Source organism: Trichoderma harzianum (assembly GCF_003025095.1).
Source record: "Trichoderma harzianum CBS 226.95 unplaced genomic scaffold M431scaffold_6, whole genome shotgun sequence".
Lineage (NCBI taxonomy): Eukaryota > Fungi > Ascomycota > Sordariomycetes > Hypocreales > Hypocreaceae > Trichoderma > Trichoderma harzianum.
The window spans coordinates 634,826-660,641 of NW_020209254.1; the positions used below are offsets into that span (position 1 = coordinate 634,826).

Sequence of the window (25,816 nt, forward strand, 5' to 3'; positions counted from 1 at the left end):
CTGTCTATTCATGGAGGGCGTCGGGTGTCTTATTCACTTTCTCGTCCCGGTCCCTCGGGGTTCATTCAGTCTACAGCTCACCCCGCGTTTGCTGCATACGCAATCAGAATGATGCAGCAGTACAGATAGGATGAGCCACCAAGACGATCCCGAGACAACTCAGGATGAGGTCGATTACCTGAGACATTGACCGCGTATAATAGCGAGGTCAGCTAATACCATCTATTCGTATTGTTTTCGGTTGAGCAAATAAGGTGCCAGCCGCCGTGGCACCAGCGGGGCCAGATAACCCGATATCTCGACTCTACAATTAGAAGCGCTATGGCCCCAGTCTCGTGGCAAACTACGAATAATCTTAGGGTTTCTCCGAAATGTCATCGGCTCACGTTCCCCTCTGTGCCCATCGCTAGGCGACGGCTCGCCTGTGACAGGATTGGGAGGCTCCGAGTGAGGCGAGCAGGCAAACCTGAATTGTTCGGTCATCCGCCCTGCAAGAAAAAGAGGCTCGTACGACGAGCCCTGTCGTACAGACAGCCAGCCGTGTTAAAATCAGCACCCAATATCGAGATGTTTGTCATGCCAATACCCCGTACAGCCTCCATTTGCGCGTGGTTGGAGAACCAGGGCGGAAGGCACACGAGTCAAGTCATGACGACCAAGAGGGAAGAACATGTCCTAAACCAACGCTGCCAAGCATGTCTACGGAGTCGACTAGAGATTCTTGCCTGCAGATAATCAGCTCTGATGGATGTAAGTGTGATACTGTACTCCGTAACCAGAAGAAAAAGTCAAAAATACAGGGATCATGGCAACCCCACACAACCACGACCATCATCCTCCCCAGGCGAGGTGGGATTATTGGTCCCCGATTTTCTCCAACGAAGCACCTGGTCCGTCCCAAGAATACATCAACCTCCCAACATACAAACAGGTATTTCATGGCCCTGAATTGAGCTAATCCTTCGTACAACAGCTAGCTCCCTTGGCAGAGACAGACGCGCCAGCAGCAGCGGGATAATGCCGTCACACCAGCCGGCCACAGGCTGCATCTTCCCCAATCTCAATCTGCTACCTAGCCCAGCCTCAGAGACCTCGCCCCGGTCCGTGCAGACCATGAGGCCATGTCCCTTGCCTCTCTCAGCTTGCTTCTCCACCGCTGAGGCCCCCGGCTCGGGCTTTTTGCTGGTTCTTGCTGGAGACCCGGTGCGGTGATAGGCTGACCATAGGGAGGAGTCGAGATACGCAGCATGCCAAGGACATGGAGAAGCCCATCTCCACGGCTTGGTGCGTGTTTAGCCTCGGGGATCCCATGTCTGTCCACCTTCAATACCTGTACATGCACTCGCCTCTGTACTCGTACAGGTGTACATCAGGTCTAGCCATGGCATGTGGCTGAACCCAACTGCTCAACAGGCACAAAGTCTCAGACTCCATAAAAAGTACAGGCCGGGATGGACCAACCAATCCTAGCAGCTCCAAGCTTGACAAGCAGGTGAACACTTATAACCCAGTGAGGCAGCCTCCTCCGTGAGACAACCTTCTCTGTCTGCCACCATCCTCTCTTCCTCTTCTTACCATCTCTTCTACCTGTCGTCCATCTTCGTATATCTTACGAAGTCGACAGCGTGGCGCGTCTCTGTTCCTTTTGAGACATCCGTCACCTGAGTGGTAAAGACCAACCTTTCCGTCTCCCTCCTCTCGAAACAGTCCTCCGGGCATATCGCCGCCATGAGTGACGACGATGGGCTCTACGCTCATACTAGCCCCGCTGGCTACGGACACGATGTCGAGAAAAGCAGCGCCAGAATCGGAAACTACGAGAATGTTCGCATCCGTGGTATCGAGACTTCGCCTGAGACGTCTCTGCACCGGGGTCTCAAGGCGCGCCACATTTCCATGATTGCCATTGGTGGTGCGCTCGGTACTGGTCTCATCATTGGTACCGGAAAGGCCCTCGCCCAGGCTGGTCCCGGCTCGCTGCTTATCTCGTATTGTTTCGTTGGAATTCTTGTCTACGGTGTCATGGCTTCTTTGGGAGAAATGGCCGCTTGGTTACCTATGAGTGCTGGATTTACGGGCTACGCGACGCGATACTGCCACCCATCTCTGGGATTCGCTCTTGGTTGGACGTAAGTTTCGAGTTGTGGTTTTCATTCGACAATACGTGGGGTTGCTAACGGTGATTCAAGATATTGGTTCAAGTACATCATTACCACCCCGAATCAGTTGACAGCTGCCGCCTTGGTCATTCAGTATTGGTGTCCTCGAGACAAGGTCAATCCAGGTGTCTTCATTGCCATTTTCCTAGTCACCATTCTTGTTGTGGTATGTCTATTTGATCCGTTTTCTGCTATTTCTCCTCCCAAATTTGGGCCATATGCTAATTACCTCGTAGAACTACCTAGGAATTGAGCTTTTTGGTGAGCTGGAATTCTGGCTGTCCTCTTTCAAAGTCATCATCATCGTCGGCATCATCATCTTTTCCTTGTGCATTGCCTGCGGAGGCGGTCCCAACGGCGATGCCCCTGGCTTCCGATACTGGCACCACCCCGGTGCCTTTGCCGAACTATATCAGACGGGCTCCTTGGGCAAGTTCCTCGGCTTCTGGTCTGTCATGGTCAATGCCACTTTTGCGTACCTTGGAACCGAACTGGTCGGTGTCACCGCTGGTGAAGCTCAGAACCCCCGACGAAGCATTCCTAAGGGTACGTTTGATATGTCCCCTATTCTACGGAATAAGAACTAACGCATATAATCACAGCCATCAAGCTCACCTTCTTCCGTATCCTCTTCTTCTACTGTCTCAGTGTCTTCCTTGTCGGCATGATTGTTCCTTACAACAGCCCCGAGCTCTCCTTCGCCAACAAGCAGAGCACAGGTGCCAACGCTTCGCCTTTCGTTGTCGCTGCCACCCTCGCCGGCGTCAAGGTTCTGCCGCACATCATCAACGCCTGCATTCTGGTCTTTGTCTTTTCCGCCTCCAACTCCGACTTGTACATTGCCAGCCGAACTCTCTACGGCCTTGCCTCCGATGACGCTGCTCCCGCCATCTTCAAGCGAACCAACAAGCGTGGTGTTCCCTACCCAGCGCTTTTCCTTTGCGCAGCGATTGCCTGCTTGGCGTTTATGAATGCTTCTACCGCCAGTACAGTGGTCTTTGGCTACTTTGTCAACCTTGTCACTATCTTCGGTATCCTGACTTGGATCTCCATCCTCGTCACCTATCTCTTCTTCCTCCGTGCTCGTCGCGCCCAAAACATCCCCGACAGCGCCATGCCCTATGTCGCCCCTCAGGGCTACTGGGGTACCGTCGTCTGCTTGTTCTTCACGATCCTCATCGCCTTGACTAAGAACTACGACGTCTTCATCCACACCGCCGCCCGCAAGTTCGACTACAAGAACTTCATCACTGGATACCTCGGCATCCCGCTCTACATCATCCTTCTCTTCGGCCACATGCTCGTTACCAAGAGCAAGGGCGTCAAGCCCCACGAGGCGGACTTTTACGCTGGAAAGGAAATTATCGATGCTCAGGAGAACGAGTACCTCGAGGAGCAGGAGGCTAAGCGTGCGAACAGCCAGGGTCTGCACAAGTTTTACGATCGCTACATCTCGTGGCTGTTTTAGATTCGGGCGAATACGTACTCGGGCAAGTCGAAATGGGAGACTGGGCCCTCATTTTATGTATTACTACGTGGTATGAATATATGAGTATAATAAAAAACTCAATGAATATGATAAGATGTTCATGATTTGATCATTGAAGTTATCTACTGATCATACAATGTGCACACATGTTTGAACAATATCGCAGTTTCACATTCCACAAATTGTCATATGAAAGCCACACAATTTGAAGCCTCAAAACATCATCATCATTCAAACGTACTCTAGAATATCTGCTATGCAAATGCGTTCCCTACCAAACAATAACATCAAACAAGAGGCGGAAAGAAAACGCCGCTAAGCCACACACCAACAGGCCGTAAATGCATACAGGAAGAATATGAATGAAAGGAGGAGGAGCTCCAGACCTCTACTAAAAGCTACAGCTTCGATAAAAAAAACTCCAAACATAAAGCATAGGGGTAAGTTGTATACATGCAAAAACAAAAGCCTTTTGTAGTTGGCCCATCTTCAGTTGCTGCCCCTCCACTTGGAGAAATAAAAAGGGGGTATAATCCAGAAATTTAATAACACAATACAGACTTTCTCTCATGACCACTTTAGCATCATATAACTCTTTTTTTTTTCTCATCTCTTTCTTATTTTCCTTTCACTTTCCTCTTTCTTTAGACACCTCTGAAGAGTCTGACAATGAGGAACCACATAGCTCCGAGGAACTTGAAGCTACTCAGCGCAGCAACACTCCACAGAACAACGGCCATGTAAATGTTGGATCGCTCCGTCTGCTGTGCTTCTTGATCATCCGAATTACCAGGCGTGATCCTCTCCAGACCAGCAGAGCTCAAGACGACAGCAGCAAGCGCAAAGTTTGTAATCATCCAGATGAGCACGACACCAGTACGCACACCTCGGTAGTAGTCCATCTGCTTCTCCTGGAGCTGTGCCGGCGTGGGGTCCTTCTTTTCTTCCTTGAATTTTACGCTGAACATTGCGACTTCTCGCTGGTACTGTGCGTTCAAATCACCCTCGTCGGGAAGGTCCGTTTTACCCTCACCATCTTTGGTGTTGACGGACGGCAGCTTCTCCACCTTATCGTCACCCTTTGTACCCCAAGACACGTCGTGGGTGTTGCAAAAGGCGTAGACGTTGAGAACGTTGGTAAAGGTTGGCGTCAGAAGCATGTACTGAACGAAAGAAGTAACCATGTGCCACGGGTCGAACATGAGGAGGGATGCAATGAGCCAGATACCGTAGGTTGACATGACGGAAACGATGAGCGTGTAGAAAACCTGGTTCTTAAACAGCTGGCTAATGTTGAATCCGTCTCCGTCGTTGAGATCCGCGATGATGGCCTTGACGGCGATGAAGATGGCTGCAAACATCAAGTAGCTAAAGGAAAACACGTTAGAACAAGGACACGGAAGACAAGATAAGGGGTCTCCGCTTACATCATAATAATTGCCCAGAACCAGACCATGGCCGAATAAAGCTTACCAGACCCTGCCGGCCGATTGCCCAAAGACAAGACAAAGCAGGTGATGAGGATAACGCCATATAGCCATTCAAATACAACGCCCAAGATTTCACCCGTTTTGCCCAAAAGGGTATCCGAGCCCAAACTTGTCGTCAGAATCTTGAAAACCAGGAAGAAGTTGCCAATCGCAAACCAAGCAAAGATCATGTTGATGGTGTTGAACACAAACTCAACGAAGAATGCCATCTTTCGGAAAAAGGAATGATCGGAGCGGAAGAAGTCGTGGAAGTGAGCAATAGCATAAATAGCAGCAAAGAAGGAACCGTTGAGCCAACGACGTCGTTGGAGAACCAATTCCGTCACCGTGTCGGGCACATCAGTCTCACCAGTGGCGGACTTGACGTACTGCAGGATCCAATGGCAGTTTCGCTTGGTAACCAGCTCGAAGCAGAGAATACGATCTTCGGCCAGATACATGTTGGACTCGAAGAGACCTGCTTTACCGCCACCGTGGAGCGTTTCACCCAAGAAATACTTTTCGAGAGGGCCTTGGCCGTTCTTGTCGTTCTGCAAGGCGACATATCGATAAGCTGAAAAGGCACCAGGCAACACAGAAATGAAACCAAAAGCCGATTCCAGGGGCTTGTCTAGAATGTTGCTCATCTTGTATTCAAAATTCTGTGTCGCGACAAGGGGGTTGATCAAGTTTTTGCCACCAGTACCCAACATGGCCTTGATCTCACCACAGGCACCTCCGCACATGGGCTCCAAATCAAACGCCTTCCAGAGGTGATAGATGGAGCTACCACCGGGCCTCGTACCAGCGTCAATGAGGACGCAAATGTTGGGGTCCAACACACGGCCAAACGCTTGGAAGAACCATCTGTGAGAGTTGATCTTTTTCGCGTTCTTCTCCTTGAGGCAGAAAAGTAGCTGAACAGGCTGTCGGCGGTGGACGAGCGAGACAACGTCCTTGTTAAGCTGCAAGTGTGTCTGTGTGGTGTACTCGTAAATGTGGGCAGTCACGTCTTTGTTGTTGACCTGCTGCTTGGCGATACCCTCTTGATAGACTCCGAGACCTGCCAACACGGCTCTTGTTCGGGGATTGATCTTGGCACGGCCATCGCTGACTATGCAGACGACAATCTTTTTCCAAGCGTCCTTGCCCCACGTCTTGCTGTTGGGACGGTTGCACATGTATTCGATGTTCTTGAAGACACCCACCATGGTTCGCGCAAACAAGACGTCATCCTCATTGTACATGGTGACGACAATGAAGAGCTCAGTGTGGCGTGGTTTGCTGAAGAGTTTTTGGCGCAGGGTAAAGTTTTCGTCGTAGAAATCCTTGGGGTCACAGGTTGCAGCCGAGTAGCGCATGTGTGTAAACTCGTCACGCTCGCCGTGGGGGTTTTCGCGCAACATAACTGGAGGCACTGGACAATCAAGCACCAGGTTGCCGCGATACAGGAGCACCTGCTTTACCGTTTTCCATCTTTTGATACCACCAGTCGGCGTGACTGGCCGGGTATCTTGATATTGATTGAGAGGAAGTTGTTCGGTATTCTGGTGGGAGAGCATCGGCCGCTGGTCGTCATAATCGTAGCCCTGCTGTTCGTATCCCTGCTGATCGTAGCCTTGCTGATCGCTATATGGGTGCTGGTCATAGCCTTGGCCGTCTTGCGGGTGTGGCTCATAGGGCGCGTTGTAATAGGCATCGTGATGGGCCTCTGGGTTTATTGAGTAATCCGCGGGGTGCTGGCTGTTGTTGTAGGACAGAGTATCGACAGAGTGCTAAAGGAATTCGGTCAGGCTCGACAGCTCTCCAATTGCTTATGGGAAAGGGTTCCATCTGGCACTTACAGCGGGGTTGATGTGTAGCTGATCACTTGGACTGGCTAGCCGTCCAATATCAGGCATCTGGGGATTCTGAGGATGATGGCCGTACGGGTTCTCGTCAAGCTGATATCCTTGCTGGAGCGGATGCCCAGGCGACGGAGTCCTGTACGGGTTACCCCGGGGATCCATGTGTTGACCGTCGTCGAAGTCGTGGTCTGCGAGTAGAAGTCGTTAGATTGCGGTGAGGGGAGAGGATCGATCAAGCAACGCAGAGGTAGCAAAAGATTGAGAAGGAGGAAGATGGTTGGAAACGAGGCGCAACAAGGCGCGCTACGGGCCTATCTGTATGCGTACGAGTACACGAGCACGGGTAGGATGCCGCAGCGCAGGGAACGTGGGGAGAGGATAAGAGGCTAGCCCAGAAGGTCGAGCATCGCAATGATGAAGATGTCGCAACAGGGAGCAATGCGTCGTAGGGACGATGTGGGCAAAAGTGGGTGTTCGAGATTAAGCGGGCAGGGGGGGTGAAGCCAAGGGCCGTCAGAAGGGGAAACTGGAGATTGCAAGCACATACCTAGGCGATTATACGACATGGTCGGTGTGATTCGATGGATGTGCTGAGAATGGCGAAACGGTCAATGGCGAGTGGTTGGTGGAAGAGAGTCGACGATTGATGTGCCGCGTTGTGCCAGCAAGTCGAGCCAAGGGCGAGCGTTCTTTGTTCCCTCCGCGTTGCCCCTGGTGGCGCCTGGAATGAATAGCCGGGGAAGTGAGGCGTGCAGTTGTACGACTACTCGGATGTATTTTTGGAGTCGCCTCAGCTTCTGCTTCTAGTTACTGTAACTGTACGGCAGACAAAGCCGCCAAGTGCCGCCAACGCAAAGATTCTAGTGCTGTGCGAAGCGGATTGCGGCGCAGCAACAGCTTTGCGTCTTCGTCTGATGATGCGGCTCGATAACAACTGCAGAGCGCGAGAACGAGACAACGAGACACGCAGGAGGCCTGTGCGTACCCGGAACGGTTCTCGGCTAGGCGATCAAAGACAGTCGAGTCGTCGAAGAAGCTCGCCAATGGCAGCTTTGGAGCATGCAAGGTACTGTCGGGTTGTTTTTCTCTCTCTTGCGGTTCGCAGGCTATGCCGACGATCGCAACTCTGATGTGGTGTAATATCAACAGTCCGCGCCTAAAATACAGTGGTGTAGTGTACTCGAGATGCGCTCTCTTCAGTTGGCCTCTCCCGATGCTGATCACACACGTACAGGGGACAGAGAGCCAAGTCAAAGGGGACGAGGGATGAGGAAAAAAGATCAAACGGCGGTTTCAAAGTGATGAAGTAGCAGTTTCACTGAAGCTTCTCGGCGACCAGGGCCAAAACTCCTCCCCCTGGCAGCCATTCGCCAGATGACCCTTGGACCAGCTGTCGGTTTCAGAGACGCTAGTGGGGGGTTTTAGTGCCTTGTAGGGGCTTGGGGGCAGACTCCAGAGCAGTAGCGGGAATTCTACTGGCTGGCAGCACCCCACCAAGGGCTTTATTGGCCATTTGATTGCCTTGGCGACGGGAAGCAGTGACGTCGATAAGAAAGAAAAGACGGGCCACATGCGCGGGAGGGATTAGACGAGACGAGAGAGAGGTGAGCACAATTGGGAGTTGAGGTAGCTTCAGGGGGAGAGATATCTTGTACGACATGGAGCGTTAATCTGAGGTATTACAGTAGTGTAATACAATGTTTGTTCTTCTTCTGCATGTATGGATTAGTATTAATAGACACTTTCCGCCCAATCTCTCCGGCTCCCTGCTGAGGATCCAGTCCAACAGATAAACCCATACGGTGAGCGGCATTATTACTGATCCTGCATTCATGTTCCATCCCAATGCATTGCGCGATATCGCCTCGAGCGTTGAATCCAGCCGGCGTCAGCAGCAAGGCCTCTCCATCCTGGAAATTCCCGTTTCCGAGAATCAACGACAACCTGCTATACGAGCAGCAACACGCCATTACAAAGAATCTCCAAAAATAAACGCAGCCCTTTGAAAAGGTTGTCCACCAACTGTCAACTTTTCTACGCCAAGGCACACACCTCACAAATCAACGACAAGCCTAATGAGCTCAGCCTCGCCAACTCTGTTTGCCACCCGCCAATCACCGACTCTCACAGCGCGAGAGCTGAGCTCAGCAGAGCCTCCAAGCCTCTCCCATCGCGCGGCCTCGTCGTCACAGCTGATGCGTCTAGTGGACTCGCTAGATCGGAGCCAATCTGGGGCAAGTCTGTTTTGTGTTTTCTTTTTCCCTTTCCCCTCTCCATTCCGTTGATAAGGATCTGCATCCAGATTTTATAACGGGCCAACGGCTAGTCATTTGAGCTGCAAATGGCCGACAGGATACCTGCAGTACATACATTCCGCCGTGATACGAGTATAACCTAAGGTACGAGGGGATGAACCCTCCGTGGCTTGAATCGAAGACCCATTGACTTTGGCGGCGCATTACCCGACTCGACTACACACAGGTACGTGTAGGCAACTGTACCCGAGATGGACGTAGCCCATGTACACGGCATGCAATCCACCAACTTCTGTTTCCATCCCTCTTCAGCCTCAAATCCCGATTTTTTTTTTCTCTCTCTTCGCATCCAATGCGGGGCATCAAAAACTGCCTCGCGGGGCGTCAGCCAATGCTCAGGTACAATCACATGTGCTAAAGAGCCCAACCCCATCGGAGTTCTTCCCGCTGGCAAGGGTATCTGCAGCTAAAAGGCTCAGTTTAATCATCTTTTGACCTGCCATTGAGAGCAATCAAATGTGACATGTGCCGAGAATGAGTTTGTAGTGCCCGGTACTCCATGACTAAGGTAACTTGTAGTTGGCATACTGCTGTGAGTATTTGAGAAACCAAGAGCCGTGTAGCTGGACCGCCACAACAGACACATTTGGCTATTCCACACACCAACTTTCGATTTGAGTTGCTACAATCATGGGTCGAGAGAAAATAAGTTACATTAATAATCATATTCTCCGTGCCGTCAGCAACATCCATTGATTCCTGCGGCTAGATATCCCAACAACCTCCTAGTCCCCCTACAGACAGATGCGCTGGTCTTACAGTCGACGCGCTCATGGGAGATGCCGCCGCGCACATACAACGAAGTCATGATCAGGGACCTTTTAGTAATTGCTTAGTTTGAGTCGCCAAATGCGTTCTACCCAAGCTACGGCACGGTCCAATCTGACTGACATGCTAGTCATATGTTATCATCCGGGGTAAGCAGCAGCCGAGAACATCAAAGATTGCCGAGGGGTCTGTGTGGCGGCTGCAGCTGGACTGATTTCTTTTCATATTTTGTCATACATTGAAGTTCGATTCGAATGCCAATCGAAGCGCCTTAGACCAAGTTACGCGTAGCGCACCGACACCAAAGTCGAAGGTTTAGTAAGGGGTGTCGGTAGAAATGTTGTCCAGCGCTCTTATATCGTAGGTGAGACTCTTGCGGTGTATGTTACGTGTGAGAACGTAATGAAAGGCGGGATTGCTCAAACGGAGACGGCAGTGACGGGAATGATGATTCCCTAATTCCAGCACGAAAAACGAATACCAGTCTAGTTATCCATCCTATCCAGCTGCAACAGTCATCTGCGGAACTCCGCTCATCTCTCTCCATTTTTTTCTCATAATTTGTCCGATATGCCTCCTTTGGCAAGACAAATCAGATATCAATGAGTTGCACCCAAGTCTCCAAGAAGGAATCCAACATGACAAAGTCCAAGGATGGGGCATAACAAAAGGGCTCGGAACTGAGGAAAAAGGCAACTTTGGCTTTGGGGTCAGGCCGGCAATCTCCAAGATGATTTAATCGCAAATTCGTTTCATTTGCCTTGTTAGAAGTCCGTATTCGAGCTCAAGAAGCGCTGCCTTGATTTGGCACATCACTTATTCTTTTCACCGAGTTGAGATGATTCAAGAAACGTTCTGCTTTGACCATTAGAATATGCATCCACACAGCAAAAGGGCAGGAAAATGGCATACCTCCAAGTTTCCAACGATGTGAGAATTCTACCAAGGAATTTCTTAGCGTCCAAACATCCTCTCTCGATAAACCTTCCGCGCGAAGCTCGTCCAAGTGAGCGGCAGCGCCATATAGGCAGCAAAGTCCAAGGAAGCACGGCCTACTGTTGTTAGACCAGCCGTGCGCCTGGACCCATTCGGCTTCGTCACGACATGTGTCCATGATCATGTTGTGTATGCTGTTGAATGTCAGGACTGCTCTGAGTACGGTGAAGTTGTCGATCGACATCCTATAATAATTTTGTTTGCGATACAGCATGATTAGAGCACTTGGTGTTGGTTAGCATAGGCCCTTTGCAAGATAGAAGAGTACCAGCTACCGTCTGGTGTCACGAACCTAAGTGCCATAGCAACCGTTTCACAGAGAGGAAATTTGCCTCCTTCGGTGGTACGGATAAAGTCGGCAATTTCATTGCATACGGCGGTTTCGACAAATTCGTACTTTTCTGCGTCGGGTCCATTTACATTCTTTAGCATGTCACCGAGGCGGAGAACGTGCTCTGCTCGTGCCAACAGGTTGCGGATAGCATCCCGGCTGTAAAGATCCGACTTTGATGCCTGAAAGATGCCAGAATTTGGCGGAATATGGTGCGCTTCTACCAAATATGGCAGGCACTGGTCGATGTTGGACAGAACAATAGTCCTATAGAAAGGGTCAATATCGCGTTCCAGGCGATTATCGTGGGAAATTATAGCCCACCTATCCAGTAGAATTATACCACTCCAGCAAAGATCCAATTCCAAGTGATCGTAAAGGCCATGGCCCGCTCCCATACTGGGTTCTGCTGTCGCATAACTGTCGATGCTGAGACGGCGAATAAGGCCGATACATATCGTCAATGTCTCGTACGCCTCTTTAGTCATACCATGGCCGCATGCATATGCCGTCAGGATAATGCCACATTGTAGCAAAGTGCGAGCAAGGATATCTGGAGATGATTGTAGAATGACAAATAGCTGTCGTAAAGTGCGATATAAAAGGTTTTGTGTCGGCTGAGGTTGGTTTTCGCAAGGTCTCTCGGTGAAGGTATGCATACAAAGAAGCAACAAGGCAAACGCGTCATGGTTGCCTACCTCATCCAGATTGAAACGTGCTGCTTCGTCATAAATGGCTCTTCTGTCTAGAATTGGTAGCCAGTAATGTGCCAGATCAAAGTATCTGGTTACGACATCTGTTACGCTGATGCCGCTATGGTCAAAGATGTCTCTCACAACGTGATACAGCGTCGGCTGAGAATAGCTGCCTTGCATGTATGAGCCCTGCCTTGAACAAGCTGCCCAGAGTAAATCGCGCTCGCCGTGAGGAGATAGATGGAAGCTGCAAGGCCGGGAACAAGGTATTAGCATATGACTTGTGCTGCTCGACACTGGCACAAGTCCGCCAACGGCGCCGTGATCTTTGGTAGGATAAACGCATCGAATTGCCTTCCTAACAGCCATGATATTAGTACTCGTATGATGCCTGTTGTCACAGACGTGAAGCCGAGGTTGGCAAATGCCTACGTTGAGCACCGAGAACATTGAGGGATGATTCTGTCGCAGCGCTGCTTTTGGCGGCGGCAATTCAAGCATGTCCCTGGCGCAAGACTGGCCTGATTGGCAGCAACGTCTGATTCGAGTTGATTGCCGCTCGGCAGCAGAGCCACATGCTCGGTCATATTGCTGTGGATGGATCTATACCCAGATCTGACGTAGTTTGAAGACAGTGCTAGACGGAATGATTGAGACCACCACTGAGAAGCTAGCACACTTCACTTCAATGTTTGTTAGTGGAATCGAAGAGGGCGCGAGGGACAGTACATGTATATACGATCGGCCGACCCTTGTCAATTGTCTATTTTAGTTGTCGCCGTGGATGTTACGGGCTGGAGGGACGAGGCGAGAAAAGTTCTATAGATGGATGATTATTATGGACATCTCGGATAACGGAAAGCAGACGTCTCGAAGGCGGCGCCACAGTCTAGCGCAATTTGTACTACAGTGTAGCGCGAACTGTAAAGCGAGAGACTGGGCTGTCACGGCTATTGTAATGTATAAATCTTACAAACTCGATACTCTCGGATACACTTTGAAGCGACTCAATCTGCCACTATATGGCTTACAATTAAGTATAATCCTAGCTGAACGTATACGAGTATACGTACCAATTTGAAATTAAAGCCTCATGACAATCGACTCTTCACGTCGTATTACAACGCATATACGGTAAATGCAGTTTTCTAACTCCAGGGTGGCCCCGTGGAGCGGCAAATATTCCATTTGTCCGAACGGTACGCGTACATTTCTGCACTTAATGCAATAACATCACACAATGCCTCTAATTGGGATTCAAACATACTGCCAAGTCCAATTTTGCCGCCGCAACTCGACTCCATCACGGCTGTACGGCTAGAAGCGGAATCCACCCTCAGACTATTACCGCAATGTTCGCAAATAGTTGTGGATAAATACATTGCGAATCCCACCGTATCTGCACAACTTATTACGTGTAGATCCTCGGACTATCGCGGGCGAATGCGGACCATCGCATGATGGCTCGTGCCTGACCCCGGTTTCCATGTGTCCGAATCCATATCACTCCGTGTAACTATACAACTACCAGTTTCAGACGCCCAGGCACCCCGCACTCTCGGAGATGGACGTACGAGTATATATATCCCCCGTCGAGCTGAATTGAAGCTTGAATCATAGTTGTTGATCGTCTATTCAAACTATTCAATACAAAATGTCTCTTACAGGAAGTTGCTTGTGTGGAGAGGTGGCTTATGCCAGCAGCAGTGAGTTGTCTTCACACAATAACATGGCATACTTTTCACTTTATTCTCTAATGCGAATGCTTCAACAGGCCCTGCGACGCTCACGGCTCTCTGCCACTGCTTAGACTGCCAGAAGGTAGGCGTCAAGATAACTCCGTTCGAATATCATCGCTAATAATTCATAGTGGACTGGCTCAACGTACACCGCAAATGCCGTAGTCCCCGAAGCATCCTTCCAGGTCACCAAAGGTAGGTAAACTCTTTCATTTATGAAGAATCACAACACTAGTTCTAATTGATATCAGGCGAGCCCAAGTTTTACGACACTATCGGTGACTCTGGAAAGAAGAACAGACATTTTTTCTGCGCCAACTGCGGATCCAGCCTGTACGGAGTGTTGGACGTCATGCCGGGAGAGATTGTCATTAAGAGCGGCGGACTGGATAACGGAGCAGCTGACCTGAAGAACGTGGGGCTTGAGTTTTACTGTGAGAGGAGGTTGAGCTTTGTCCTACCAACAGAGGGAGCCAACCAAGTTCCTCGGTTTGGTTAGACAATGAACAACGCAGCAGTTTATGGCTCTGTTGGTTACTCAAAAAAGAAAAAAAGTTCTTCATATGGTCAAATTTGGTACTTCTGGAGAGCAACTTTTGACAGAGAGTGAATACTGTTAACCAAAGTCGAAGTTTCCACCATGTTACTCGGAGTCGTCCGACATTTATACCACCAAAGCGAGGAGGAATAGTCATATATTCAAATCAAAATTGCCATAGTTCATACATGACTTGAACTTGCTCATACTGGGGAGTTGGTTCCTTATCGTGGATCAAGAGGGCACGAGGCAATGGGGGAAGTAATGCGAAGGACAGAAGCCATTGGCCCTTTTGGATAGTTAACTAAACAACTCAACAGGCGTAAACGGGCCAAAAATGAGCCTTTTATTGGCTGACTTGGGCGAATTGGTTATAAATAATGTTCTCATGACTCAGCGATCAGAAGCAACCAAGCAGACTTGATCCCAATACACTATCACCATGACAGTGTTCATGTAATCAACGGCAGACTGTGTACGCCGCTTGAAGAGCAGGGGTCGGCCGACGCTATCTAGGCCTAGCTTCCGTTCCGCATCTCCCATTTTGCCCGTGCGCTGACAGGGGTCGGCCGACGCTTGCGCATGGGGCGAGCCAATGAAGCTCTAACCTCCAGATTTCATTTTCCAAAAGAGTTGTTGAAGATGCTTGATTCCTCAGTATATTGGAAACCAACAAGTAATTAAGGCTTGAACTTGTCACAATTCATACTGGGTAAGCAGCTTCTTTTAGACAAGTCTGACACAAAAAGCTCCACCTCGGTTCAACTGCCGATAACTAACACTGTCTGGACTACTAGGCAGGGCAAACTTGAAGTTGGACGATTCAGTCCAAGTGTAGAAGAGGCAGCTAATTAATCTTCATTAATAATAGAGAAGGCCTCTTTGTCATCCCCAAATTGTTCTTGAAGTAAGTCTTCGAGACTTTCGACAATGGTGTAGATATCCACTCGGATTTATGATTCCATATTTCCCACACATCTCGCCTCTTCTGCGGATATAAGTACTACTCGACGGCCGCCAAATACATATCATTCCACTCCATCAGCAATAACTTAAGATAATTCAAGCAGACAAAGTCACCTTACTCTTCTAAAATCTCTCTATACTTTATCATCCATTACAATGTCTCTCCCTACCACTTCACGAGCTTGGTCCGTCCGCGACATCGTCAACGACAGTTTCGATGGCCTTGTTCTGGAAAACAATGTTGCTCTTCCCAAGCTCGGCGAGCATGATGTGTTGATTCAGGTTGAAGCTGTCTCCCTCAACTACAGAGATCTTGCTATCCCAAGGGTAAGTAGACATACAGCCCCTCAGCGCCATCTACGAGCTGACTCTTTTACAAGGGACTCTACCCATTTCCCATGAAGACGCCTGTTGTTCCTGGCTCCGACAGTGCTGGTATTGTTCTCGCCGTTGGACCCAAGGTTACCAGAGTATCAAAGGGCGACCGAGTATGCACTCTCTTCAACGAGCACCACCAGACGAGCCCGATTACTCCCGAGGCTGTTGGAAGTGGCCTCGGTGGTGCGGTTGACGGCACACTGCGCAACTACGGCGTTTTTGGCGAGCACTGTCTTGTCAAGGCCCCATCCTCTCTCAATGCCGTTGAAGCTAGCACTCTGACATGCGCTCCCCTCACTGCATGGAACGCCCTGTACGGACTGCAGTCGAAGGCCATCAAGGCCGGCGATTGGGTCTTGACGCAGGGTACCGGTGGCGTTAGTCTTGCAGCTATTCAGTTTGCCGTTGCTGCCGGCGCAACCGTTGTCTCTACAACCTCCACAAGTGACAAGGCCGATGCCTTGAAGAAGTTGGGAGCTTCCCACGTTATCAACTACAAGGAGACCCCCAACTGGGGCGAGGCTGCTCGAGCTTTGACTCCTGGAGGTTTGGGATTTGACCACATTCTCGAAATTGGCGGCGCCGCAAGCGTCGCACAGTCACTCAAGGCCATTAAGCTGGAGGGTGTCATTACCATCATTGGTTTCCTCACTTCGTCCGACAAGCAACCTCCTCTGATGGACGCTCTCAACCACCTCTGCATTGTCCGTGGCATCTTTGTCGGCTCTCGACAGCAGTTTGAGGAGATGAACCGGGCGATTGACTCTGCAAAGATTCGTCCCGTGGTCGACTCCAACCTCTTTTCTTTTGAGGACATCAAGAAGGCTTACCAGTACCAGTGGGAGGCCAAGCACTTTGGAAAGGTTGTTATCCAGATTGGAAACTAGATTGACCACAAAAGTCATTTTTTAGTATGAGTATGCAATATTTAGCAATATGCCACTTTTATCATAACATATTTCAAAGCGATGTCTCTTCAGCCGGTGGTGATGTATGTTAGTTATGATGCCTTGTAGCTATGCCCTGGCGGCCGTTTTGAGTAGCTAAAAGACAGACAGCAAACACGACATAAGACAATAAAGGCATCAACCTCTTATTGTATACTAATAAGCCGCTTTAGCTACTTCTTACTCTCAGCTACTTGCAGCGACAATATGACGCCTAGCCACTTCTTTGAGCTGCTGCTGACAGCTTCTTCTCCATCGGATATCGGTAACCTAGTTGAACAAGGGTCGGCCGTCCCTAGCTAATTTGTTTGACAGGCGGGGAGTATTAACTACTAAATCGGAGTACTTCGGAGTAGTCTGGAGTACCCCAAGCTTATAAACGCAAGAGCCAGCCTGGTCTAAGCCTTGCAGACCCCTCTGCGGTAGCTTGTAGTTTATGCATGTTTCCAGTCTGTTTTACATTTACCTACGTCGTTTATATGGTTGTGGGTCGATTGGAAACTTTCACACAAATACGGCAGTCTTTCCGAACAGCAAAATATCTAGTCATCTGGGCGTATGCGACTAGAAGGGCGTGGCGTTTACGAGCCAGTATACTCACAATGGACACAAATTACTATAAAGGCTCCAACTGCTGTCGCATACATACCATATTTAACTCATTACATTGAATTCTGATTATGAAAGTCAAAAAGTCGGAGGATAAGGCCAACACGATGGACAAGCAGCTGGTTACCCTCGAGGATGATGGCTACTTCAATCTCGGAACATATCATCGTCCTATCACAACCAAAAGTCCCATTGCTCAGCGGTGGTTTGATCGTGGACTCATCTGGGCCTATGGCTTCAACACCCAGGAGGCGTCCAATTGTTTCGAGAAAGTCATTATAGCAGACCCGGACTGCCCAATGGGATACTGGGGGTTGGCGTATACCCGCGGGCCGTATTACAACAAGGCGTGGCGTCTATTTGACCCCAAAGATCTCAAGATGGCTCTTGAAGCTACTTACAGCGCGTCACGCCAAGCATTGAAACTTATAAGAAATGCCAGTCCAGCCGAGCAGGCTCTTATCCACGCCATTGTCGCTCGATATCCCCAGCCAACTCCGACCGACGACTACTCGGTGTGGAATCGTGCGTATGCTAGTGCAATGGAGACCGCGTACAAGCAGTTTAGTGGAGATTTGGACATTGTCGTTCTTTATGCCGATGCCCTCATGAATCTTACTCCTTGGGCTATGTGGGATCCATACAGCGGCAAGCCGGGCCCTAATGCCCGCACACTTGATGCTTGTGCAGCTGTCTCGCGGGCATTGACTCAAAAGGGCGCCGACAGACATCCTGGACTGCTTTATTTACATATTCATTTGATGGAAATGTCACGTACACCCGAAGTTGCCGTTCCTTCAGCCGACCTGCTGCGTGGCCTCGTGCCAGACAGTGGCCATCTAAACCACATGCCATCGCATATCGACGTTCTTATTGGAGATTACCGAAGTGCCGTTGCTGCCAATACTGCCGCTGTTAAGGCAGATGCAAAATTTGTGGAAAAGATTAGTGGCATGAATATGTATACGTTTTATCGGGCTCACGACTACCATTCTCTGATATACGCGGCTATGATGTGCGGGCAATCGCAAGTTGCTCTTGACAATTGCACTCACTTGGAAGAAGCGACACCCGAGAGGCTGCTCGTGGTTGAATATCCACCTATGGCAGATTGGTTGGAAGCTTTTTGTGCTGTTCGGCCTCACATCTTGATCAGATTCGGCCGATGGAATGATATCATCAATCTCACACTACCAACAAATCAGTCTCTTTACTGTGTTACCACCGCCACGCTTCATTATGCAAAAGGTGTCGCTTATGCCGCCACTGGGAACGTGACTGAAGCTCTGAAACAACAAGCCTTCTTCATCGAAGCTCTATCTCGGATACCGTCCTCACGAATGGATTACCCAAACAAGTGTGTTGACATTCTGAAAGTCGCCGAGGCAATGCTGGCAGGAGAGATTGAGTACCGCCGGGGTAACCATGAAGTAGCCTTTGAGCATTTGCGTCGATCGATTCATCTGGATGACAGGCGTCTATACAGCGAACCATGGGGCTGGATGCAACCAGCCCGTCACGCCTATGCGGCGCTGCTGCTGGAACAAGGCCGTGTGGAGGAGGCCGCTACGGCTTATGCAGAAGATCTCGGCCTCGATGAGTCTTTACCGCGTGGCCATCAGCATCCAAATAATATCTGGGCTTTGTGTGGTTATCACGAGTGCTTGACGTTACTAGGGCGAACAACAGAGGCTAAATTGCTCGAGCTTTCGTTGAAGCTTGCAACATGTTTAGCTGACATTCCTGTACAGTCTTCTTGTTTTTGCAGAGTTAATACCCAAAAGGTTCCCGTAGAAGGTGAACAGTCATGTAACATGAGCGGTAGCTGTCAATTAAGGTAGACTTTGAGAGTACTGTGAAAAGGAAGAACTACAAATACAGTTATAGTAGTAAATACTAAAGATAAATAATTATAATAGCAGCTACTAGAGAAATGTAGATATAGTAGTATATGCTAGATAAAGGTAAATGTAGTAGTAAATACTAGAGAAAAGTAAATAGAGATTAAATGCCACTTGTAAGATATCAAACATCTGAACCCATCTATGAGATGAAGCTTCAACCAAACAACTGGCAAACAGGAACCAAGCCAACAATGGAAATAGTTCGGAGATGCTTATGAACGATTGACAATAGTCAACTACCTATGGAGTAGTAAACTCAGCCTCGGGATCCCTATTCTAATCAAGGCTACAGCGAGTTAAGTGTGCTTGACAAAATGGTGTCTTAGGATTAGTGATGGCTTCACCAAGTTTAGTAATCCACTGCAGGATTACAAAATAGTTTATTCGTCACAATTTTTGACGAATCTGTTCTGGAAATTCGTCAAGATTGGAAGTCAGATGAATGAAATGTGCATGCTCTCTATTTTACAAATTCGCTAATTGTACTACCAAAATTACAGACAACAAGATAAGCTAAAACCGCGTGACTGCTCAAGATGTGAATGCATATCCGCCTAGCCTGGCGTACATGTACCTAAAGTCCATGCCCGGATTCTTCTCGAGCATATCAGCAGTCATCGACGCCGACCGTATATCCCCAGATGCCGCCATGTATCTCAGCGTGCGAATCGCCCATATACGCAGTTCAGGGTTTCTCGACGCACTGCCGGCTATGAACAACGCTGGAAGGAGGATGCCGCATTTCAGCGTCTGAATACTGGAGAAAGGGATGCTGTTATTCGGGCGGGCGGCGGGGAGGATAAACGGGGGTACTGCGGCACAAACATCCTCCGCGAAGCGCTCCGTACGGCTCAGTGATTCTGCAAGTGTGTTGCTCGCTTCATCAGACCCGTCATCCTCCAAATGGGTTTGGATGTAGGCTTGAAGCTGAAGTTGCATTATTCGAACAGTGTTGCGCACTTGCGTTGTAAAATGGTCCCTGTAAACATGGTAATAATCTGCAAAGATGAGAGATCGATAGGCGGGGTCCTCCTCCGATGCCATCACTTTCCTGGGCTGCCATCTCTGGGATACGGTATCCTCAATTTCACGATACGCATCGTGGAGGTCCTTTGCCGTTGCAACAATCTCGCGGTCAGACAATAACCCTTCGGCAACATCGATTCGAAAATTGATCATCCGTTGATTCATCTTGGAAAGGCGCCACTTGGCATCATCCTTGTCGTGATATATGTCAAGTCTTCGCCCTAATTCCGCCACGCCTTCCGGTATCCGGTGAGAAGCAATGTAGCAGCTGATGAGGAGGGTTATAAAGAGTTTGTTGGCCAACGTTCTGCTGACTTCGCTTCTTATCATGTCATTGTAGCCACGAGCCTTGATTAGTGCTAGAGCCCCATTAAGATGGGCCAGCCAAGGCGCCGCCGCTCTGAGGTCACGACCCATGATCTTCTCGTAGAGGTCGAGAAGTAGCACCGATTGCAGCGTGGAATCGGCGCTCGAGAGTTCTGGGTTAGAGAGAGCTGCATTGACTCGCCGTAGAGCAATCATGTATTGCTGAGCTGCTAGCCGGAACAACTCCCCTGATTCTATCGGGTTCTTATTCGCCGCAAAAGCGAGGCTGGCTGCGTCTACACTAGCTGACAAGTGATCATCCGCTTTTGCCTTTTCGTACAAGGAAGGTAAGATGTTATAGCTGCTGGATAAGCCAAATACATAGTGAGCAAAGAAGTCGTGGCGAGCGCGCACATTCCACGGCGTCTGCGGCTGCGGAATCAAGCTGCTGCTGGTGTTGGGCAAGATGACGTGATTCAGGGTGCCAAACTGCAAAGACACCGTCGTTGCCTTGGAAGCTAGCATTTTGCGCTCAACGCTGCGCGTCTGGTCACGGAAGATGAGTTCATTTGAGTCTCGGTATCCAAAGCACGAGATGTTGGCCCGCAGACACTGGCCACATCCATCCTTGCGCAGGTCACACTAGAAACCCCCATTTCCGCGTTAGCCAAGCGAACCTCATGTGACTAAGGATGGTGTACATGCGGGATCCGTACTTTGAGCTTGCGCTTTCTGCACGGCAGACAATCTTTGGAGGGTCCCCGATAGACCATTTCGTCAGGTTCCAGTGTCTAGTTTGATGTATGAATGGCAAGGGGAGTGAAGAGGTACCGGTACGACACCAGACCCCTGTTCGGTTACGCGCTGAGGGATGACAAATAGAGCTGGCACTAAGAGACGATCAAGGCGCTAAACAGCGATTGCACGCACTCCATACAGTCGACGGCCTTGTCGAAAGATGAAGTTTCATTGTGCAATCTCCAGCCTGGGCGTCTGCGGAAGTTGGTTGCATCTCGGGGCTAAAAGTCGGCGTGTCGGTTTGCCTCCAGAGCGGCCTACGTAACAGCGGGCGCTAGGCCTACAAGGGCTAGCGTTCCGGAGTTTTAGATCGGTGGATCCCGTACCTGCCCCCTTCCAGAACGATACAACGTATTTGACTTGCCGAGATCATTCCTCAGGCATGGAGATCGGGGTTATGAAGAGGGCGAACCGAGTTTATCTCTCTTCTGGGTTACATTTGACTTGATCGCTGCACAGCAAATCGAACTACCGGGGATAAAGCCAAGTCAAACCGCGAGACCAATGCCTATTTGGGACATGATTTCTAAGCGTCGACGACTGTACAACCACCACTCAACTGCTGTTGGTCTGCCGGAAGACAAAATATCCACCGCTCCATTTGGCCCCTGCAAGCCGTTGAAACAGCCAGTGAGCGGGTTGACGATGACTTCAACAAGTTATAGCTCGGCGAAATTAAGTCCGGCACTGATATTTCCATCTGGTTGCTAACTCCGGACATCGCAATGTCTTATAAGAGGTCGCCTGCCTGAACCAAGGCTGTCACAACTGCATGAACAGACCAGACTCAACTTCATAGTTACATCGAAAAACATACGCAAAAATGGTGTTTCAGTATAAGCGCGTTCTCCTCGTCGGCGCCACCGCTGGCATCGGCGCTGCCATGGCAGACAAGCTCATCGAAGAAGGATCCAAAGTTATCGCCGTTGGCCGTCGCCAGGAGCGGCTTGATGCCTTTGTGGCCAAGCACGGCGCAGAGCGTGCCAGTGCCATCCGGTTTGATGTCACCGACAGGGCTGGTCTCGACGATTTTGTCAACAAGTGAGCATGATATACGCCTTAACCTTACTGCGTTGACGAGCAAAGGCTGATCAGTGGCTGGAATTCAGGGTTGTCCAGACGTACCCCGACTTGGACTGCGTTTTCCTCAACTCGGGCACTCAAACCCAAACCAAACTTACTCGCCCAGAAGAAATCGATCTCGAGGCTTTCCATCATGAGTTCAACGTCAACTACACTTCAGTCGTGAACCTCACCATCAAGTTTCTGCCCCACCTCCTGAAGAAGGATTACCCCACCAGCATCATCGTCACAGGGTCAATCTTGGGCCTGATTCCCGCCTTTGTCATGCCAGCGTACAGTGCCTCCAAAGCTGCGCTCCGGTCCTTTTTCGATTGTCTTAGACGACAGAACCAAGGCTTCTCAAAGGTCAAGTTTATTGAGCTGTTGCCTCCAGCTGTACAAAGTAAGCGTTCCACTTCTCCAGACTCCGGTGAGGCTACTTGACAGTGAGCAACACTGACGTCTGCAATAGCTGAATTGCATGATTACATGGGCATTGAGCGTGGTCGAGCTCTGGGCATGCCCCTCGACCAATTCACTGAACAAGCGTATGCCCAACTTGCGACAGATAAGGAGATAATCATCATCGGAAACCTTCATGGCTCTACCGTGGAAGAAACACATGAGTTTTTGGAGAAGAGGGACGGGATGTTCAATGCTATATCCAACGCCATGGCGGTTCATTTCCAGCCCTAAAGAGACGGAGCTTGGACAATTGTATAAGACCTTTCAGAGCAAGCGAACCACTATTAAACGAAATTTTGTTTTGCAATGCCTCATATGTCCTTTTGTGTTTTGCATGGTTATGCAGTGATGTCCCATTGTCAGGATGGATGAGCATTCAATCCGCTACACTTCTTCTCTTACATCGCAATAGGTAAGCGATATATAGGTATGGTTTGGATTGTTAAGCTCAAACTGTTATAAGCCAAAAGCTTGATGGCCGGAAACTGTGGGGCATCGGCATGGGTGGAGTCCCCGAGACTTCGGAGCTGTCATCGGGCTATCCGTCTCCAGTTACCTGCTATCAGGTACTAAATATCACTGGAATGACGGACACTGACCGACCTCGGAAAGGTTTATACATAGCCCTATCTAATCCTCGTTCGATTTATCCGCGTCTAAGTCCCTATCAAAAGTCGGGCGATGGCGCAAACTTTAATGCTCTGTTCCGGACGCAGAATCGCCTGATCCGCCCACCCAAGCACCGCCGACGTCACCTAAACGTCGTCGGAGGCTACAGGCTACAAAACTAATGGAAAAGAATTCCATTTCGAAGTCTCGAGATTCTATTGGGATTCAAGAATCTTGAAAGACTTAATAACAAGAATTGTAAACGGCCTCTTGCTCATTACCAGCAATCGATCCAAGTACATCACTGCTTAGGGAATGCAATGCTCTCCTACATCTACACCATGACTCCCCCTACAAAAGTCTTCTTTCCCGCGTTTCAGCTGCAAATCTGCGGGGAGCTCTTCGTGCCGGAGCCAGGGTCCCCGAATCGCATGGGTGCGGCGGTCGTCATAAGCCATCCGATGACAGGCGTCAAGGAGCAAACGTCGACGGATTACGCCAAGCTCCTCTCCAGAGCCGGCTTCTACACCCTCATCTTCGACGCCGGCTACCAAGGCGAGAGCAGCGGCGAGCCTCGCGGGCTGGAAGACCCCCGCCAGCGCGTGGAAGACATCAAGGCGGCGGTGAGCTACCTGACGACGCTGAGCGGCAGAGTGGACGCCGAAAAGATTGGGCTGCTGGGCATCTGCGCCTCCGGGGGATACGCCTCGTACTCGACACAGTCAGACAGCCGCATCCAGTGCCTGGCGACGGTGAGCGCAGCCTGCGTCGGGCGCATGACGCGCAGCGGCGGCGTCCATCCGCACCACAGGGAGAACCCGCAGGCCATTGCCACGGCTCTCGAGGCCGCGGGCCAATGGCGGTCCAACGCTGCGAAGAACCCGACGTCCAAGCCCGAGGCGCCCGTCATGTTCGAGACGGACCCATCCAAGGTCGCCGAGGGCGCGGATTCTTTCTTCAGGGATGCAGCCGCATACTACGGTACGAAGCGCGGGAAACACGAACGAAGTACCCAAAGAGTTCCCCCGCAGAGCTACGACCTCATGGTCAGCTACGACTCGTTCAATTTACAGCATCTGATAGCGCCAAGGCCGCTTCTTATGATTGCGGGATCAGAGGCTCAGACGCTGCATTACAGCCAGGCGGCCATTGAACAGGCCAGGAGGCCCAAGGAGCTGTTTGTGGTGCCGGGCAAGAACCACTTTGATTTATATGACGACCTGCGAGAGACGGGACCAAAGGTGGTAGACTTTTTCGCCAGCGGCTTGGAGTGACAATTTAGAAAGAAAGAAAGAGAGTACGAGAGAGAGAAAGCGTACTTTGTACATTACAAGGCGTCTCAAGCTGTGGTTTCGGATTTTGGAATTTGGGATTTGACGTGTATAGTAATCAGGCGGGTTTATGCCGTGCTGGTCTCGAAGAGCTGGAGCCAGCAAATCTTGCCGCGCGAATGTTGAGTAATCGAGACGGAGTCGTATCTTACTAGCATAATTTTGCCCAACAGGCCTCGAACAACAAGTCCATCAAAGGTTCAGGCTGGCCATGTACAGTATGACGGAGGATCTGCCATCCAAAGAGACTGAAGTCGTGTCATGCTTATTAGAGAATCTCTGGGGTCTCGCTCGGGAGATATCATATCCGGCACAGGTGATTGCCAGCGAGGATGACTTAGGTATGATGAAGCAAGAATCGATTCCACTCCTTTTCCCAGAGGAAGTCCATTATTCCACCAACCGAGTTTGAGCGTGAGTTTGTCAGTTTGTTGATTAGACGGGATAAAAAAGAAACAAATGGTCGGCTAGATAGCCCAGCGTTTTGGCGCCCACTTCCGGCCTAGTCGCCGGTGTATGATCTGCAGGCTGTTAATAGGTAGATTGAGATGGCCATGCAAGCCATGGAATCCTTCTGTGTAGTGATTTGTATTGTCGACGCACGGCATTTTTGGGTCTGCTTCAGCTCGATTCACACGGAAAGGGGGCGGTCCACCAAACGCCTACACTGGCCTAGCTGGAGGATTGCGGGAGTCGATATTAATCAACCCGCCCATCCCAGCGATTAGTCTGCACTTTTTTCTTTCTTTCTTTCTTTCTTTCTGGCTACTTTTACCCTTCTTTTCTTCTCATTCTTCTACTATTCACTATTCATTATTTCAGTCCACCCCAGTCACGGCACTCGGTTCTCACCAGGTTGTTTGTTTGTTCCCCTGCACGGCCCAACTGTAATGTGACGCAGCGTCTGACTCGATGCACAGCAGCATAACGTCAGTTTACTTAGTCAGCCGCTTCAGGTCCCAAATCGCCCTTCAAGCCACACTCTGATTTCAAATCGCGACTCCAACAAAACATCACCAAAAGTCACTTCATCTCCCGTGGCCCAGCATCGCCGTGGACTCTCGGAAAC

At 50.0% G+C, this 25,816-nt stretch overlaps 9 protein-coding genes across 9 annotated transcripts; 6 read left to right on the forward strand and 3 right to left on the reverse strand.

The window, feature by feature from the left end:
- Positions 1-1,728: 1,728 nt before the first annotated feature.
- M431DRAFT_481853 (hypothetical protein) lies at positions 1,729-3,627 on the forward strand (the record flags this gene model as incomplete). The annotated part of the gene is made up of 4 exons (XM_024915989.1): positions 1,729-2,129; positions 2,190-2,325; positions 2,396-2,705; positions 2,762-3,627. 4 exons carry the CDS (start codon positions 1,729-1,731, stop codon positions 3,625-3,627), a joined length of 1,713 nt encoding a protein of 570 aa, XP_024774317.1.
- A 665-nt stretch (positions 3,628-4,292) lies between these two features.
- On the reverse strand, positions 4,293-7,126 carry M431DRAFT_85658 (glycosyltransferase family 2 protein; the record flags this gene model as incomplete). The annotated part of the gene is made up of 3 exons (XM_024923581.1): positions 4,293-5,016; positions 5,076-6,856; positions 6,962-7,126. 3 exons carry the CDS (start codon positions 7,124-7,126, stop codon positions 4,293-4,295), a joined length of 2,670 nt encoding a protein of 889 aa, XP_024774318.1.
- Positions 7,127-10,831: 3,705 nt separating this feature from the next.
- On the reverse strand, positions 10,832-12,656 carry M431DRAFT_84611 (hypothetical protein; the record flags this gene model as incomplete). Its single annotated transcript, XM_024923453.1, has 5 exons — positions 10,832-10,902; positions 10,960-11,267; positions 11,336-11,641; positions 11,699-12,427; positions 12,502-12,656. The coding sequence occupies 5 exons, from the start codon at positions 12,654-12,656 to the stop codon at positions 10,832-10,834; spliced, it is 1,569 nt and encodes a 522-aa protein (XP_024774319.1).
- An 837-nt stretch (positions 12,657-13,493) lies between these two features.
- On the forward strand, positions 13,494-14,772 carry M431DRAFT_519947 (hypothetical protein). Its single transcript, XM_024920409.1, has 4 exons — positions 13,494-13,775; positions 13,844-13,890; positions 13,940-14,003; positions 14,060-14,772. Exons 1-4 carry the CDS (start codon positions 13,724-13,726, stop codon positions 14,305-14,307), a joined length of 411 nt encoding a protein of 136 aa, XP_024774320.1. The 5' UTR covers positions 13,494-13,723; the 3' UTR covers positions 14,308-14,772.
- A 696-nt stretch (positions 14,773-15,468) lies between these two features.
- M431DRAFT_84579 (hypothetical protein) lies at positions 15,469-16,577 on the forward strand (the record flags this gene model as incomplete). Its single annotated transcript, XM_024923446.1, has 2 exons — positions 15,469-15,639; positions 15,693-16,577. 2 exons carry the CDS (start codon positions 15,469-15,471, stop codon positions 16,575-16,577), a joined length of 1,056 nt encoding a protein of 351 aa, XP_024774321.1.
- Positions 16,578-17,353: 776 nt separating this feature from the next.
- Positions 17,354-19,185, forward strand: M431DRAFT_494869 (hypothetical protein; the record flags this gene model as incomplete). Its single annotated transcript, XM_024917293.1, has 2 exons — positions 17,354-18,974; positions 19,169-19,185. The coding sequence occupies 2 exons, from the start codon at positions 17,354-17,356 to the stop codon at positions 19,183-19,185; spliced, it is 1,638 nt and encodes a 545-aa protein (XP_024774322.1).
- A 414-nt stretch (positions 19,186-19,599) lies between these two features.
- Positions 19,600-21,478, reverse strand: M431DRAFT_530792 (hypothetical protein). The gene is made up of 2 exons (XM_024920804.1): positions 21,199-21,478; positions 19,600-21,124 (listed from the first exon to the last, which is right to left on the reverse strand). Exons 1-2 carry the CDS (start codon positions 21,253-21,255, stop codon positions 19,682-19,684), a joined length of 1,500 nt encoding a protein of 499 aa, XP_024774323.1. The 5' UTR covers positions 21,256-21,478; the 3' UTR covers positions 19,600-19,681.
- A 549-nt stretch (positions 21,479-22,027) lies between these two features.
- Positions 22,028-23,098, forward strand: M431DRAFT_115436 (hypothetical protein). The gene is made up of 3 exons (XM_024911934.1): positions 22,028-22,321; positions 22,390-22,745; positions 22,815-23,098. Exons 1-3 carry the CDS (start codon positions 22,104-22,106, stop codon positions 23,036-23,038), a joined length of 798 nt encoding a protein of 265 aa, XP_024774324.1. The 5' UTR covers positions 22,028-22,103; the 3' UTR covers positions 23,039-23,098.
- A 659-nt stretch (positions 23,099-23,757) lies between these two features.
- Positions 23,758-24,690, forward strand: M431DRAFT_494872 (hypothetical protein; the record flags this gene model as incomplete). Its single annotated transcript, XM_024917294.1, has 1 exon — positions 23,758-24,690. The coding sequence occupies one exon, from the start codon at positions 23,758-23,760 to the stop codon at positions 24,688-24,690; it is 933 nt and encodes a 310-aa protein (XP_024774325.1).
- Between the last annotated feature and the right edge of the window lie 1,126 nt (positions 24,691-25,816).